General features: G+C 33.6%; 1 protein-coding gene across 3 annotated transcripts in view; it reads right to left on the bottom strand.

Annotated features, from left to right (window-relative positions):
- PPP4R4 (protein phosphatase 4 regulatory subunit 4) overlaps window positions 1-16251 on the bottom strand; it is a 75125-nt gene that overhangs the window by 16613 nt on the left and 42261 nt on the right. For all 3 annotated transcript variants that reach the window (XM_074908592.1, XM_074908593.1, XM_074908594.1), the window contains 9 exons: window positions 14622-14743; window positions 11929-12051; window positions 9202-9371; window positions 8030-8149; window positions 6120-6197; window positions 4560-4643; window positions 3096-3278; window positions 2276-2381; window positions 1327-1474 (listed from right to left, as the gene is read on the bottom strand). In XM_074908592.1, the coding sequence (XP_074764693.1) occupies window positions 1327-1474; window positions 2276-2381; window positions 3096-3278; window positions 4560-4643; window positions 6120-6197; window positions 8030-8149; window positions 9202-9371; window positions 11929-12051; window positions 14622-14743 (1134 nt within the window). The remainder of the gene's footprint in view (window positions 1-1326; window positions 1475-2275; window positions 2382-3095; window positions 3279-4559; window positions 4644-6119; window positions 6198-8029; window positions 8150-9201; window positions 9372-11928; window positions 12052-14621; window positions 14744-16251) is intronic.

The raw sequence follows: 16251 nt of genomic DNA, 5'->3' as shown, positions 1-16251 counted from the left end.
ATGGTAACCTTGTGATTAATAACATTCAAAATAATTTCTTATATGAATCAATCTTACTGGTTTCATACCTTTAAAACATTTTAACCTTCAGAACTTTCCATTACAAAGAGTTACACCATTCTGTAGAAACCTATAATAGTATCTTCCTAAATTTGTTTTAAAATCATGAGCTAATATCTATGTTTGACTTCTAAATTTCTGTCCACTACAGACAGTGCATTCCTTTTGTAAAAAGTGTTAGTCAACAATCCAAAAAAGAATTATGACAAAATTAATTTTAATGTTAAGGGATTGCAAGTTATTTCAAGTTTCCATTAAATTTTAATATTGTATCAATAGAGCTTTCAATTAAAATGTCTGTTAAAAGCAATAAGCTACTTCAGATTATATACAAATTTAGTTTATTGTTTTAATATAATTCTCTTAATTTAAGTGCATGAGACATGAATGCTAACCTCAATGCACGAAATGGCTCAGTTTTTAGGTTTGGGATTCTGCTGAACTGAGATGTTGGAGTTCTACTAAACACAAGGTCTATTTAAACAGTTTCACTCGGTATAAACCATACTTAGTGAAGCTTACTGAATGCACACCTGTATGTGCAAATTATGCTTACGGAAATCACTGTGCAGCATTAGTATTAGGTGTTCAAACATGTTAATAATAAAATGAATTACACACATCAGAAATAAGATTAAAAGCATAAAATCATAGAAAATACATGACAAAAAGAAAAGAAGTATTTTCTTATTGGTAATAACTGCCTGGTCCCTATCTGTTTAGTGAAGAAAAAAATCGACTAAAAAAAACAATGGAAAAAACTGTATAAAAATGAATAACATACCAAATTCCCTTATATTTTTCTATTCTTTTTTATTTGCTTCAACAATGCATAGAACACTTTTACATAAGGTAAAACATACGCTAACTTGTTAAGCTCAGACCACTGAAAGAATTGCTTGTGTGTTTTACTTTACATATAGTGATGTTGAAATGGATGGAAATTAACAGTAACTGAAGTTAAATTTCTCTCTCAACACCCAAGAAACAGCGTATTACTTTCTTCTCATCTATTTCTGGCTCCTCTGGCTCAGTGTTCCTCTCACTCCCAAAACCTGACACTTTTGATTAGACTGATCCGCTTCTGTGGTTTTCTAACATTATTCCCATAGTCCCCTAGACCTTTAATACTGGTTACCCTGAAGGCTCTGTACCTTTTCACTCAAGTCCCATTATTTAAATAAGATATCAAACCTGTAGCAATATTCTTAATATATTATTTAAAGCTTTTTTCCTATACACTGCTATATACTCTTCATACAGTACCTCACATTCGCCACTGGATCATGTGTAAGTTCAAGCACAGGTAGAAAGAAGTATTTACAGAAGAATGATTTTGAAAACAGTTCCATAATGAATTCACAAGTATCTAAAAAACGAAGTCTGTTCCAATAACTTTTTCCTTGGCCCAGTTCTGAAAAATAAAAATCCACAGATATTATCTATTACGTTTTCAATGTCAGATAGAAAACAATTCAACGGTTAATCTTTGACTCAAAGATGATAATCATACTCATCACGAGGCAGACCTTCAGACTGAGATCCTTCTTTCAGTAAAAACATAACCTTCTGAATACAATGATCATTTCTGTCAGTGAACATTTTTTTCAGAAATACAACCTGTCTCTTTTAACCATTTGAAAAACCAAAACCAGTGAGTGAACTAATTACTATGTTGATCAAAGCCCTGTATGCCTCTCAAACCATGTCATGAGTGTATCAAAATTACTGTGGGAATATTAAAAACTGCTAATTGGAACCCTTCAAACTTCTAACCTATCTTTAAAACATAGTGTAGACTAGAAAGTCAACTTAGGTGACTAACTCATTCATAAAATAATGTCTGAGAAGATTTATTCAGCACTTCTGATGCTGAAGCCTCTAGAGAATTTTACTTCTATAGAGGAACTCTGCTTTGTATGTTGCAGGACCTACAACTAAGCAATTTTGGATTCAAGAAGCAGGGCTGAAAAGGTCTTGGCATATTATCAGCTTCCCATATTGCCTCTTTCCCAATTCATTTGCATAAGCTTCAGATATATTCCTTGCACATGCACAATATATTTTGCCTGGTGATAATATGAGCAACTGAATGTCTTCTAAGTGTAATCCCTCCAATGATGGCAGGAAGTTACACTGAATAAATATAACCATAAATAGATCTTCAGTCAAAACTAACTTGCATCTCTAAGTAATCAAGGAAAAATTGTCTTACGTTCAATCAGTTTCTGAATAACCTCATGCCTCTGTTCTTGTTTGCGATTATAACGCAAATAAACACAGAGAGTTCGTGCAGCTGCTTTTTGGACAGGGAGGACATTCTTGAAAGAAACAAAGAGAACACAATTAAACATACCTGAAGGAATATGAGAAAAAATGTATAAAAATTCTAGAAATAGAAAAAATAGCTAAAAAATAGCCTAACTTTATCAATTTTTAAATAATTGGCAAAAGGGAGAATAAGGAAGTTTGGCCAATTCATGAGACACCTAATTATTTATCCCTTCTGCCTAACTTGCTTATTCAACTTGCTTTAAAGTATTCCATGTTTGGAAGGCACCTTCTATATTGCAGGTGATAGAAAATAAAATTTACAACATTTTCTCTTACAACAGACAGTTCTACTCTTCAATTAATTCTGTCAAATTTCAGACTAGTAGCTCTAAATGACCATTTTTAGAATAGTGTTCTTTCATAAAGAACACAATACAAAGTAATGTACTGAATGAGGAAAAAGACAGCATATATCAGAGGAAAAAGTTTTGATTTACCTAGAAACAAACTGATAATGAGCACAAGGAAAGAAAAGAAGTCTTGGATGGGAAAAAAACATGACAATCTGTCAATCCAAATTTTGCTTCTCAAATGAGGGGGAGAGTTTTCAGAGCAATTTCTCAGTCTTATATAAAAAACCCACAGCTTGATATACCATATGCAATAACATTAATGTAAGTACTACACATAGCAAATATCTGGCAGTCATTGTTCTAAACGGTGTAAACAAAAAACAATGGGAAAGAGATAGGTGGGCTCACATTTGTCAAAATGATTGTTAACATTCTGTGAAGAAAACGGTAATAAATCTGATCACTTGATATGATATGAGGGAGACATGCATATTTTTGTAGTAACTTCTCGTGAGTTCTCCATTTTAAAGAAGTTGCTGCTCTCTGTTCTGCTGTTGTTAATGCAGGAATCAAGTCAGGAATAGACAATAACTAGAAATAAAAATATAAACATGAAATAATTTCACATCTTCTAGCTTTATGTCATGTTACTATGCTTAAAAAGCATATCACAACAATGCAAGTAAGGAAGAGATTTTAAGGGGTCAATTAATTAATCTCCTTTGAGAGGATCAGCCACACTATGAACATTTCCAGTCCCAGTTAGACTAGATATTAGTCTAACTTCTTCTTTAAAAAAGTTAATGATCAGGTATAAACAATCTCCCCTAAGCAGTAAATTCCACTTAACTAGTCAAAAAGCTATTCCAGTACCTAACTAAACTCACCTTCACTTCCAACTCCTCCTCTTGACAAAGAAAAACTAATTACTGTTCTTTCTGTAATACCCTTTTACAGATCTGAAGACCATTATGACAACCCTCCTCAGTCTTTTATTTCTCAAAACAAATAAATCCCATTTTCCTTCTAGCCTCTTAATCTTTGCAGTTATTCTTCTCAGCTCCCTAATTAATTTTAGTAGGAATTATACACCTTTTCTCAGTAGGAGGCAAAGCTAAAATCCTTTTAGCACTAAGCAAAATGAAACAGACTGCCACATTTGACATTACACTTGTTATATGTTATCTACATTTACAGCTGCAATCATCTGATAAATTCACATTTTAAATTACACTCTCAGCTTTCATCCATACAAGAAAATAAACTTATACAGTTCTTATTTCTCTATACATTTAGGAAGCATGCTCAAAACATCATCTTGAAGCAAGAGATGATCTTTTATGTTCCATTTTATAGGTGAGGAGTTACTGAATAAACCATCATCCAGAGCCACATACAATTAAATTAACACAATTGGGAGCTGAATACAAATCCTCTAAATCCTAATTCAGTGTCTTTACTTCAGAAAATAGGCTTCCTTCCCACAGAAACTGTGTCTGAAAATGTCAGCCATGGGCCATATCAATATATAAAAATAAATAAATAAATATATAGCTATCACTCCTTTGGCATGAAATCAAGTTTTGTTTGTTAAATGATTGCATTTAAAAATTTGATCTATTCCAGCAAATCTGTGGTAACTTTGAAAAAGAACATAGAGAAACTGTTCATTTTTACATTAAGTCTAACCTTTCAAAAGTTTTTTATTTTAGAGTTTATAAAGTTAACAAGCAATCAAAAAACCACAGAACCTTTATATCTCTCCAAAGCAGAAACTAATCATGAAAGCCTTTTCATACAATATATGTCTGAACAACTTTGCTACTACCTTTATTTAGAAAGCAAATTAAAAAAACCCATAAGAATACCCACCTTGCTTTCTGATCCACTGTTTTCTCCTCCATTAGTCATTAGTTCAAGGATTTCAGGAAGATGACCTACCAGGGCATCTAACACCTATTTAAAGAAAGGCTGCATGAATAAGGTCTGTAAATTAACTTGACTCAATTTTTACTTCTCACCAACATATCCCTGCTGACATATCTTATGTTCCTGTTCTCTCACATCCATGTTTAAAAAAAGAAAAAAAGAAATGCAACATATTTGCATTGATGAGGATTGGGATTTAAAACTGATGCTTTAACGTAGTAAGTAATGTAAGTATTACAGGTTTCAGTTAGAACAAACTATACTTTAGATTGATGTGAGTACCACAGCCAATGCCTTCTGAACTATTCACAGCATACAATATTTTAAAATGAACATTCATTCTTAAGAAAGATCTATGTTTCTTAGACAGTTTTTGTCACTGCCTTAACAAACATAAACTTTTTTTTATATTTGTCAGATGAATCTTAAAAGCCATTTTTCCTAATCTAAGAAAAACTGCAGTTGATAAATTAAAATAGAATATAGAGTCTATATCAATAGAATAGGCCTACTTTCAAATGTTGCAATACTTGAAACTAGAGTAGAGAAGTACATAATTAAATATCTGTCTGAGGTGGTATATAAGATAAAGGACCATTTTTTAAATTATTATTTAGATAATTCTATAGGGATCAAATCAAGGAATTTTTCAAAATCCCCAGCTGCTTTTGAATTTCAACTTTCAGGTGTTCAACTTGAGAAATCTTTTAAGATGGGTCAGAATTTTATAAATTTTGCATTAGTAGATGTTCTATGATGTTCTATGAACACTTTTCATTTCCTGGAAAATGTCTAATGAAGGGTACCAAAACAAAAAGGAGCAGCTGAAAGCAAAACTCATTTTTCCATGCCATATCCAAAGATCCTACATAGAAAACAAAAAAGATCAACTATTGGCATAACTGGTATCAGAGGAAATAATGATTTTTTCTCAAACATATATATTTGGATTTTTTTCAATCCAAAAAATCTCACTATATTGTCTGTAATATAGGTAAGTGATCCATGTTTTACTCAGGTTGAAACTGAGGTGCACTAAACTGTCTCATAAACACTCACAGATTCTGTATCAGATCTTGCACTGAAACTCTTCCTATAAATCTTGATCTTTGAACCATACACAACTTCATCTTATCAATTGGAGAAATGAAAATAAAACAAAGCAAAAACCTTGAATGCTATCAATTACTATACTGATATAGTAACAAAACCAAATCTTTCCACAGAATTTGTAAAGTAATAATATCGCAATTAAAACAATTTAGAATTAATATTTTAAAAAGCTAATAAAATCAGTTTTTACTAAACTCAAACATCTTCGTATTTTCCTCTTTTCTATTCACAGAAGGCTGACATCTTTATGAAACATCTGTGAAACAGAAGTAAAAACTGCTGATTATTTTAAGCAGTTACCTTACTGTCTTATCACAGACCTATTAAACATCAAAACCATCTGCCTCAACGTAACAAGCAAAAGAAAGTTTCAATAAAAGTGTATTATACCTCCAGTGATTCATCCTGTAATAGCGTAACCAGTTCTTTATGTATTGCGTATACACCAGAATTTAAAAGCTTAGCAACCTAAAAAATGACAGTAAGATAGAAAGGTGAAACATTCTTTAGTTCCACGGCACTGCAACAACTATACTACATGTGCTTACTTAACAGCAAACATGAAGAAGTGATGCAGAACAACTGTTTAATATCAGCCATCTAAAGTTGTGTGCTTTCCCATTGATCACATTAAAAATACGCTTATATAAAGAATATGAGTCAAGAAACAGGCCTATTATCTAACCATGAAACATGCTTTTAGAATTAACTGTATTTCATATTTAACAAAAAATTTTAAGGCTGCACTGCAAGGCTTGAGAAATTTCTTCTGGAATATTCAAATGTTATACTTCATGCTCCTTAGAAGAGTTAACAGTCAGTCTGCTATGTAATTTACAAAAGATAAAATATAAAAACTGGCTTAGCTTGTGCTGGATTTTAAGTTTCCCCAACCTTTCCATCTGAAGTTTTCACTCCTTACTTTTTTGGTTTTTTTGACTGTGATTCATAAGTCATATATAAATTTCTAAAAATAACCACCAGTCCATCTCCACACTGTTAAAAAGGTTTTACATCAAATATGAGAAAAAATTGAGGAATGAGATTTTTGCTCTACGGAATATTTAGGTGACGCCTTTTAACGGATTTATTTATATAAGCCAAGTGAAAATAAGAGCTTACTTCCAATCAAGAGGAAGCTTTAAGAAAATGGCTACAGGGTGTTTATTTAAAAAAAAAAATCCACCTAGCAGTGAAAGCCATAAATTGATCATTTTTGGGTGTCACGTGGTTGCCTAGTTATGGTGTTAAAATTAAATCAACCAGCACTGAATGTACATTCAGACCAAGCTATAATTTTACAGTTTTTTTTAAATGAGCTAAAATACTTTGCTTATACTCAGGCAGTACCTTGAAAGTGTTATACATCTAACAAAACATTATGTAGAATTAGATGTTAATTTTACAATTTCAGCAATCACCTTGGATTACCATTAAGACAAGGCGTCAGTAGGTAATGAGAACTGGAAATGTATCTATCTTTCTTATAATGTTGGAAATAAAGCCATTTATGCCTCTACTAGTGATTTAAATGCTTTCAGCAAGCCACTTAACTTACCAGTTTCCCCAGCAAGAAAATGGGATAAAAGACTAGCTCAAGGACGGAAACACAAGGATTCTCAGTAAAACACTATGAAATCCTTGAAGATCGCCCTGTATAGGTTACTACAATAAGGAGAGAGTGTATTTTCATTTCTGGAATTCACCCCATATAGCTAATCGTATCTATGCAGTTGTACATTTTTTAACTTTTATGAAAATAATACAGTGGAACTTAATGTAAACTGAATGGAATAACAAGAATACATATGCTTTTATATCGGCATAAGTTTTCAAGTAGTTTCCTATTAAATTGAGCATTTAGCTCAGACTGAGCCATATAAGCATCCTCCACAGAATATCAGCACAATCAACAAACCATACAGTTCTAAAGAAGGTTTTCAGGACCAGAAATGGCAAGTTGCTTTCTCCCATTTGTCTCATTGTTTTCTAATAGCATTGAAAACCTTCAAATATTATGTTTGCTGTACTAGATCATTATAAGTTTCTTCTAGCTTTTGCTCCTTAAAAGCTCACCTACCTGTAGGCTCTTGTAGCCAAATGTCACACAGTTTAAACAGACTAACGTGTGTATATGGCCTATATAGAGAGGTTAGAAGGGACTCAACACCTTTGACAAACTGAATCATTTCAACAAGTTTTTTAAAGCCTTTTTATTTTGGTTGAACAGTCACAAATGTAATCTTAAAGAAGAAAATAACATAAACCAGAAACATGTAAACCACAAACATGTAACTCACTTCATAGAAGCTTATGGCCATAGTATATCTGACAGGAACTTCAGGGTCATGACAAAGACAGAAAAATATAGAATATAGTTCTAAATGGAAGTTCTTTGGATCCACAAAAACAATCATGGCCTGTGGAAAGATAAAAGATTTTATTAACTGTATAGCTAAAGGACCACACTATCAGAGATTATCAGATGAAAACACTGAGTTACAACCAGCAAGACATGGGAGATAACCGGTTGTGATTTTAAAGAGGAAGTGTGGTGGTTTTGATGGCCGTGTCAAAAAACAGCCACCAGACAAGTTCTGGAGTTGAGAACTAAAACTTGATTTACATATCTTCCAGACATGCTGCAGGTTTTGGTTTTTTTCCTGAAGACACAGATTAAAACCACAAGATATAAAACCTTATTTTTATAAATATTGTTAATGCCTCCATACACTAGTAGAAGCTGCAACTGGAGACTTCAAAAATGAATGTTTTATCAAGGAGCAAAGCAAGCATCTGAATTCAACATAATTGTGTGTGCACATACCTTGGTTTTGCTCAAATAAAGCAACAGATGTCTACCTACTTACAGGGTGCTTGTCTTTAAAAGGTAGAATAAAAATAACTGTCTACTGACTCTTTGTACAAACATATTTTCCTTAAATATCAATGCAGAATGTCAAAATACAAAGCAAATTTACAGAAACATGAGTGGTAAGTTTAATGACCTCAGGTAAACTTGAAAAGACTTTCTGTATTCAGGCAGGAACATAACCAAAACATGAATCTGACCATTCAGATTCAATCTTCAACTCCCTAAAATGCCATACACAGCAAATGCTAAAACCTAGCTTTGAGTGGTCTGAAACTGGGGACTCTGTTTCATAGCCATTTTCTCAAAGCCTTTGTGGTGTTTGGAGAAAATGTATAAGAAAGAATGAGATCAGTAACCTCTTAGACCAACACTCTTTCAGTCAAAACTTTTCAATAATTTTCTGAGGCTCTACAAAGAGGAATCCTTCCTGGTAATTTTTTTTTGATGTCTACTTGAAGCCATTAACTTTCCAGGAGAGAGCTAGAACTTAGCTAAGCATATACAATTTGAGAATAATTTGTCTATCATTCATGCAGTCCTATTTAGTGAACTATATGCACAACATAATTTTTTTTACCTTAAATTAATGTTACTTACTGGAAAATTGTAAGCACAGTTTTTCCTCACTGAAATATACTTCTTTTCCTGTTCCAGAGTTTGAAGTTGTAGTTGATTATCATTGTGCCCATTTTCCTGCTGTAAACCCAGTGTGGAAAGCTTCTTATAAAATTCCAAAAAACGTAAGTGCTGTTCAGGAGTAAAAATGCCTCCAAAAAAAAGAAAAAAAAAAGTTTACTCTCCTCATTACAAATGCTATTAATAAGGTCCCAAAATAAATCTAATTTACAAACCTATCAAATATATTGATTTTTACCCCTCCTCCTCCCTGCCTTGAGTCTTGCAGAGTATCATCAGTACACACTATACAGAAAAAGCGACTACAGAAATATGACAGCTAACTATAACAGAGTGAATCTTAATGTCTGTTTATATAATTCTTAAAAAATTCAGGACTTAAACAGCAGGACTGTGAATATATTTGTTTGTTCCACTAATACCATTTTCTTCTTGATTACATTTTTAGATCTTTATGGAACTCAGTCACACGAAGAATGCACATCTGCAGAAAGCTGAAAAATTAGGCCATGTTGCTACAGATAATAAAGAGGTATAAGAATAAAAATAGAAAACTCAGAACAAAGTGGAATGCAACTAGCAAGATGACTTAAAAAATTACAAGTAAATTTTTAAGTATAGTAGTAGGAAAAGAACAATCAATGAAAGGTCCCATTTTCTATTTGAAAGAGAGAAAAGCTATCAGTGATTGGTACCAAGAAAGTTGAAACCCTTTATGTTTTTATTTTCTTTCTCAAATTCCACTAGTATGATTAGGATCAGTACAATTAATAAACATGACAAAGATTCAAGCTTTAAGTAGAGAAGGAACAGGTCAGTGAATACTTAAACATGACAGGTTTTCAAATTGTGCAGGGTCAGATGTGTTTCATTCCAGTATTCAAAAGTATTTAAAGTATTAGCTGCTGAAATCTTAAATAAGTGAGATATCAAAATGGAACATGGCTGAAGTGGTACTGATAAAAGTTGGAGTGGTGAAGTAACAGCCATATAATTACAGGTCAGTCGGATTATTTCCACATTTTTAAAAAGAATTGGAACAAAAAAGTCAAAAAAATCTATTTGTAGATACCGAAAAGAAAACAAGAAAATTAGTAGCAGCCAACATGGCAAAAGCAAAACTTGTCAAACTGATTCTATTTCCTTCTAGTACTGGATAACAGGACCTGTGAATACAAAAGAGGCAGTAAAGGTCATGTTTTTCACAAGCTGTAGAAGGGATCAGGAAACAGAGGTGAAAAACTATAAAGGTGCTGTGTAACTGCTTAGAAAAAATAGTTAAGAGAAAGCTACCCATAGTCCACTGACAAGATAGGCAACTGTATAAAGGAAGGTCTATTCTAGTTCTGGTACTATTCAGTATCTTCACTGGTTTTTTGGATGTTGGAGACTTCGCCTATTCGATATTCTGTTAACATCAGCCTAGGAGGGAGACTGCTTATTATTCAGAAGATAGTGTTTAAAATGATCTTCAGAAACATACGGTCTTAAAACTTTAGCGTATTATTCCATTAGGACAATGGTAAGGTACCATGCTTAGCCAGATCTGCATCACCTGCACAAGGCCAGGAAAGAGAAAGACTAACTAGCTGTCAGATCTTTTGGGAAAAAATAAAAGGCTTCGTAAACTGCACTTGAACAAATATGTCAAACTATTGCAAACTGTTGCAAAAAAAAGAGGCAGTTTTTCATGTTGAAAAATGTAAACAGCAATAGAGCTTGCAAGACACATGAAGTAACCTTTTCACTTTGTTCAGCTCTCCTAAGGTGTAACACTTCAAGAAATATATGAACTTGCCAGAGAGAGTTCAGAGGTGAAGACAGATCAGCAATTAAAGTCATTCAACCTAGAGAAAAGACTGGGAAGACATGACAAAAACAGGATGGACTGTCCTAGCTTTATGTTTCTGTAAACAGTTTGACACTGGAACAGCCCCTTCGAGTTATTTGTAGTGAAGCAAGGGTCAATTTGATAGTCGCTAACACAACCATAAAGGATCATTTTAGAGATTTGTAAGAAGAATCAAAGGGTTTAAGAGTCTAGGGAAAAATGCTCTATAATGTGAAACCATGATTCTGTGCTTTTCCTCCCCAGGTAAGCTCTGAGTAGAGGGCATATGGTGGGCAGAATGACCAAGCTCAAGTGAAAACCACAAAAAATTATGGGTACAGATTTGGCCTCAGCCTGCAGCTGGGAATCCACACACTGTTAGGTCTTTCTCCTCTGAAGTTCCTTATGGGCCACACTCTGTACAAGTACCTCAAAAAGGATATCAAGCACAGAAGTGAACATACACAGTTAACATCATACTGTGTTTTCAAAGTATTTTCAATGTAGTTTCAAATATTCACTCATCCGCCTCACAAGCTCCAAAATGTTCAAGGAAGCAAAATAAATCAGTCAAACCAATAAACACAAACCACCACATTTCCATCTCTAACTCTGTCTAAACGAAAAATTCTGTCCCTGTTTAAACATAAAAAACCCAATAAACAGATGGACACCCAAAGAGAAAATTCACAGAATCCAATATTTATTCAATAGATAATTTCAGAATTTTGCTTTCATATTTCATTTCCTAACTATCGTTTCATTTGATACATTCAAATCTGGATATTTTCCAAGGGCTTCACACTCTAATCTTCCCTCATTTCTAAGATTTTTTTAAAAAGAACATTAAATCATACCATATAATCCATTACATAGTTTCCCTAAATGGAAAGATAAAGAAACCAGGATAGATTCATCTGCTTTGAAGGATTTTTCACAGAATGATTTCACTAAGGGAAGCACAGTTTGACTCCTATCATCTGAAAAACAAAAGAAATTTTTAAAGTTAGTTTGTCAACATCTAACAAAAGAGTACAGAGTGGACTTCCATAGTATATTATGAAAAATCTCATTTAACATGCTTGTGAGTATTTTTGGCAGGCACTCATTGGAGGTAGAAAACGAGGTATAGAGAATGATGAACATACTACCATAATACAGGTCATAAATCTTAATACCTTACCTGTTTTGTTTGTTTGTTTTGTTTGCTTTTATGGAAAAGACATCCCCCAGAAAATGATGGGACAGAGAATAAATGAAGAGTCACTAGCTTCTCTGTTCACCAAGAATACAAGGAGAATAAGAATACTGCAGTACTCCTACAATAATATTTCCTACAATAGTAGAAATACAGGGAGATGAAGACCAAACATGACCATGACAGTAAAAAGAAAAATCTGGATATGCTGGAAGTTAGTTTTTTCAACCTTCTCAGAAGAAGAGTTGAAAATCTTTTGGTAAACAATAAATTCACAGAGAAACAAAATAATTAAGGACAGAGGAAAAAAATGAAATAATTTAGAAACTAAAGTAAAATCCAAGCACGCTGCCTCCTTATAAAATGAGTAAATTATCAAAGAAATTTATGTGGTTTGACTTGTTTTAAATAAAACCACTGTATTTTAAAATGTTCAAGTTTTAAAGGTATTAGGATTTTTTAATGGTAGATCAACACCAAAATTCAGCAAATAATTATGGCTGAACAAAATATTTAGCTTGACCTGAAGAAATATTTTGAAATTGTGGCAAAGAGACACTAGGATTTCATTTTGGGTCATCTACCTTCAAAATGTTCATTTTCTAGTTCAGCTGCAAAACAAAAAACTACACAAACCAAATTTCTAGAAACACATTCCTTACAAATCTGTAAATAATCCCTGATTACCTTCTCTAAGATTTTTTCAATAGCTAAAAGCAGTAGTTACAGCAGTTGTGGGATGAGGGAGGAGGAGTGAAGACTGAGAGGTGCAAAGAGAAGCACAAACTTGATAGCATCAATGCAAAGGTTCCATAATTTGAAAATTAACCTACTATCATATTTACTGATATAAACACTAGCTGCTAAAAAGTCCATTTATGGTATTCTCCCCAAAACTATCTTATTTCTTTATGTACTCCTCCATACGGCTTATATGCAGTCATGAATTTTAGTAATTCATCATCAAGTTCCTGTACAGTAAATATTTCCTCCTCACTTATGCATCAGGAAGGAGTAGTAGAGTCAGTAAGATGGGAGTGGGAGTGGGAAATGTGGTGCAAGATACAGAGTTGCTAATGAAGATAAACAACTGAAGAGTTTGGAAAAAGACAGTATAAAGAGCAAAGTGGCAAATAATGAGCAGTGATTAACAATGTAATTTTTTTTCATACACACTATAGCAATGATCTGTCATGTACTTTGCTGCTTTGTACATTTCCAGTTGTAAAAAAAAAAACACCAAAAATGGCAGAGAGCACAACTGATACAGAGCCAGAAAAGTTGGCTGTTACTGTCTTCTACGCCTCCCTGAAGAAATCTAGACAGAGCAGCTGATTGGAGGACAAGGCACAGCATTTACCCAGAATATTCCCCCATACTGGAGCACTCACAGTAGCTCTCCTTAAAGTCTGCCCCAGTCAATGTTGAACTGAACTTGTGATGAGAACCTGAGGCATGCACGTGGGTAACCAACCATCCCTAAGCCAAAAGAACCAGATACAACAAAGAATTTCTCCTTCCTCACATGAAGACACAGACACTCACCCCTACATCTGGAGAAGCATGAAATATGCATGTTGATCAGAGGAAAGATACAGAGTGCTGAGAAAAATACATGCATTTAGATTGCCTGTTTTAAATACAGAAAAGCTTTATAAAATACACACAATTTCTCATTGCAAAGAAGAAAGCTTTCAGTGCCATATAGCCACAAACTTAAAGGGATCAAGCTTGAGCTGATGCTTAGTACCTCTAAAACTGATCAATTGTGCACACTGCTGTGTATGGAACAAGATAAACATTTTCTGTTCCAAAATTTATGAATGTATTTGACATATAACACTGGATGTTAAAACCTGCAAGGTTTACTTATACACACACAAATATCATATCATAGCTTCAGTCTGGGTTCTTCAGCTCAGCAGGCAGGCTGCAGTCTCTAATTAGGACTAGCTTTACTTCACGTTAAGAGGCAAAAACTAGTTAACAGCAAAAAAAGCATAAGCAATGGCACATGTGGAGCTAACATTTTGTATTATGTGTATTGATAGCATTAAATAAATACTAACAAACCTATATGCCTGTCTTTTATATATAATTTTACTCCTTCCATTTAGGCACATTACATTAGAAACTTAAACTAAGGTAACTTATTTCATGGATAACTGGTTCACCTTCCTTAAAACTTACTATGTGTAATGCACTGGAAGACATGAAATATATAAAGGGTAAAACAATAAACTAAATAAACCCAAAAATGTCTGAAGAATGCAGGCAGAACAAAAAGCATTTAAATACATTTAGAAGATGAATTAAAGCATTAAGAACTGGGCTAGTAAATTAAATTCTTACCTGCATCAAACATATCGAGCAGATTCACTAAAGTCTCAAAAGCTGCAAGGCGTACACTGCTGCCCTCATCTCTTGCCAGTTCTATTAATTCAGGAAGCACCACGGTTTTTGTTAGTTCTGTCCTGCAAAGTGAGGTAAGCAGTCAACAGAAAACTCACAATAAAACAATATTGCCACAGCAAAACAGAATTCTTCCTTGAAACATTCATTTAGATATTTTTTGGGTAGCGATGAAGGAAGAATTGACAAAGTTGTAAGAAAATGGAAATTAAATAAAAACCTCCAGTCAATCTCAAGACTTTTTTTCTTTGCCACCCAAAGAAACATGCAAATTTAAAATGCGAAATTCATCACTAAAAAAGCATTCAAATTAGATCTAAATCAGAGAAAATGGAGCCTGAAAAAACTCAAAAGGAGTCCAGCTACTTCACTGTTACTAAGAAAACTCTTCCGACCCAATATGTAGAAACTGCTCAATGCAATGGTCCAAGGCCAAAAATTATCAAACATGAGTCATGTTGGACTGAAGTGTCTGGAAACCTTACGCTTCAAAGCTAAGCCTTCTTTACAGAGGGTAAGCAACTACTGCTCAGGGAAAACATGGCTTCCCAACTAGTCCAAACATTAGCTTTTAGGCTTGTTTTAAAGTATTAAAGAAAGGGTTCTGCTTGTCTTTTTGCCTTGGTAATTGCTAGCACTGTTGTGTGTCACAGTCCTGGCAACTTGAATCTATACATTGGCAGCAGATTGCTGTATAAGAGACTGACTTAGAAATCAGAGTTTAATCAGAGAAGTGACTAAGGGGAGTCAGATACTCTTAACAGAACTATTTGTGCAGGAAGTGACTGGCATAAGTAAGATAAAAAGAGATTTACTTCTTGGAGCAAAAGCATAGCTTCTGTAGAAGCTACCAACCAGCATAATTTCCCATGTCCCAGTGTATAACTGATTACTGACTGTTAAGAGATTAGAAAGATCTTTTCTGCAGCCTTACTATCAACAAGAACTGGGAAGACATACCCAGTATTTCCACTTCTTTTTGTCACACTTCTTATTTATAGAAGTCAAGATTTCTAGTGTTTGAATTTGTCTGCATTTGAGAAGCCCACTTTGTCCTGTTTTCATGTATGAGCTTGTCAAATAGTGAAAGCTGTTCTAAGCACATCTCAAGCATGGGACCTCAGCAATTTATAATATCTAGGGATCTGGCCCTCAATGTTATTCTGCCCAAAACAAAACTGCAACATTAACCAAGATGACAAAATTGAGACTACATTTGGTACTTTGAGCAACTGTGTATGAAGAATTTACTCTGCCATTTCAATCACAATTTTCAATACAGAAGGGATCACAACTCCAGGATGCCAGACTTTTACTGAAATAAAAATGTCCAAAATACCCCTTCCAATCAGATTAAACAAGTAACAGCTGTCCCTTTTGTAAATCAGTATGAACAATAATACTATCAAATGCTTATAATCAGCATCAGTGATTTGCACCTTATGCAGTTTATTGCTACCAGCAAATCAAGATGTAGTTTAACAGTATCCTTCCAAACAGATGATTAATCATTCAGATAAAATTATGAGAAAATTACATCATTCAGTGGTGATATCACTAAATAGTAAAA

The sequence above is a fragment of the Athene noctua genome, chromosome 6, assembly GCF_965140245.1.
Source record: "Athene noctua chromosome 6, bAthNoc1.hap1.1, whole genome shotgun sequence".
In the NCBI taxonomy this organism is placed as follows: Eukaryota; Metazoa; Chordata; class Aves; order Strigiformes; family Strigidae; genus Athene; species Athene noctua.
This window is presented reverse-complemented; position numbering and strand designations above follow the sequence as displayed.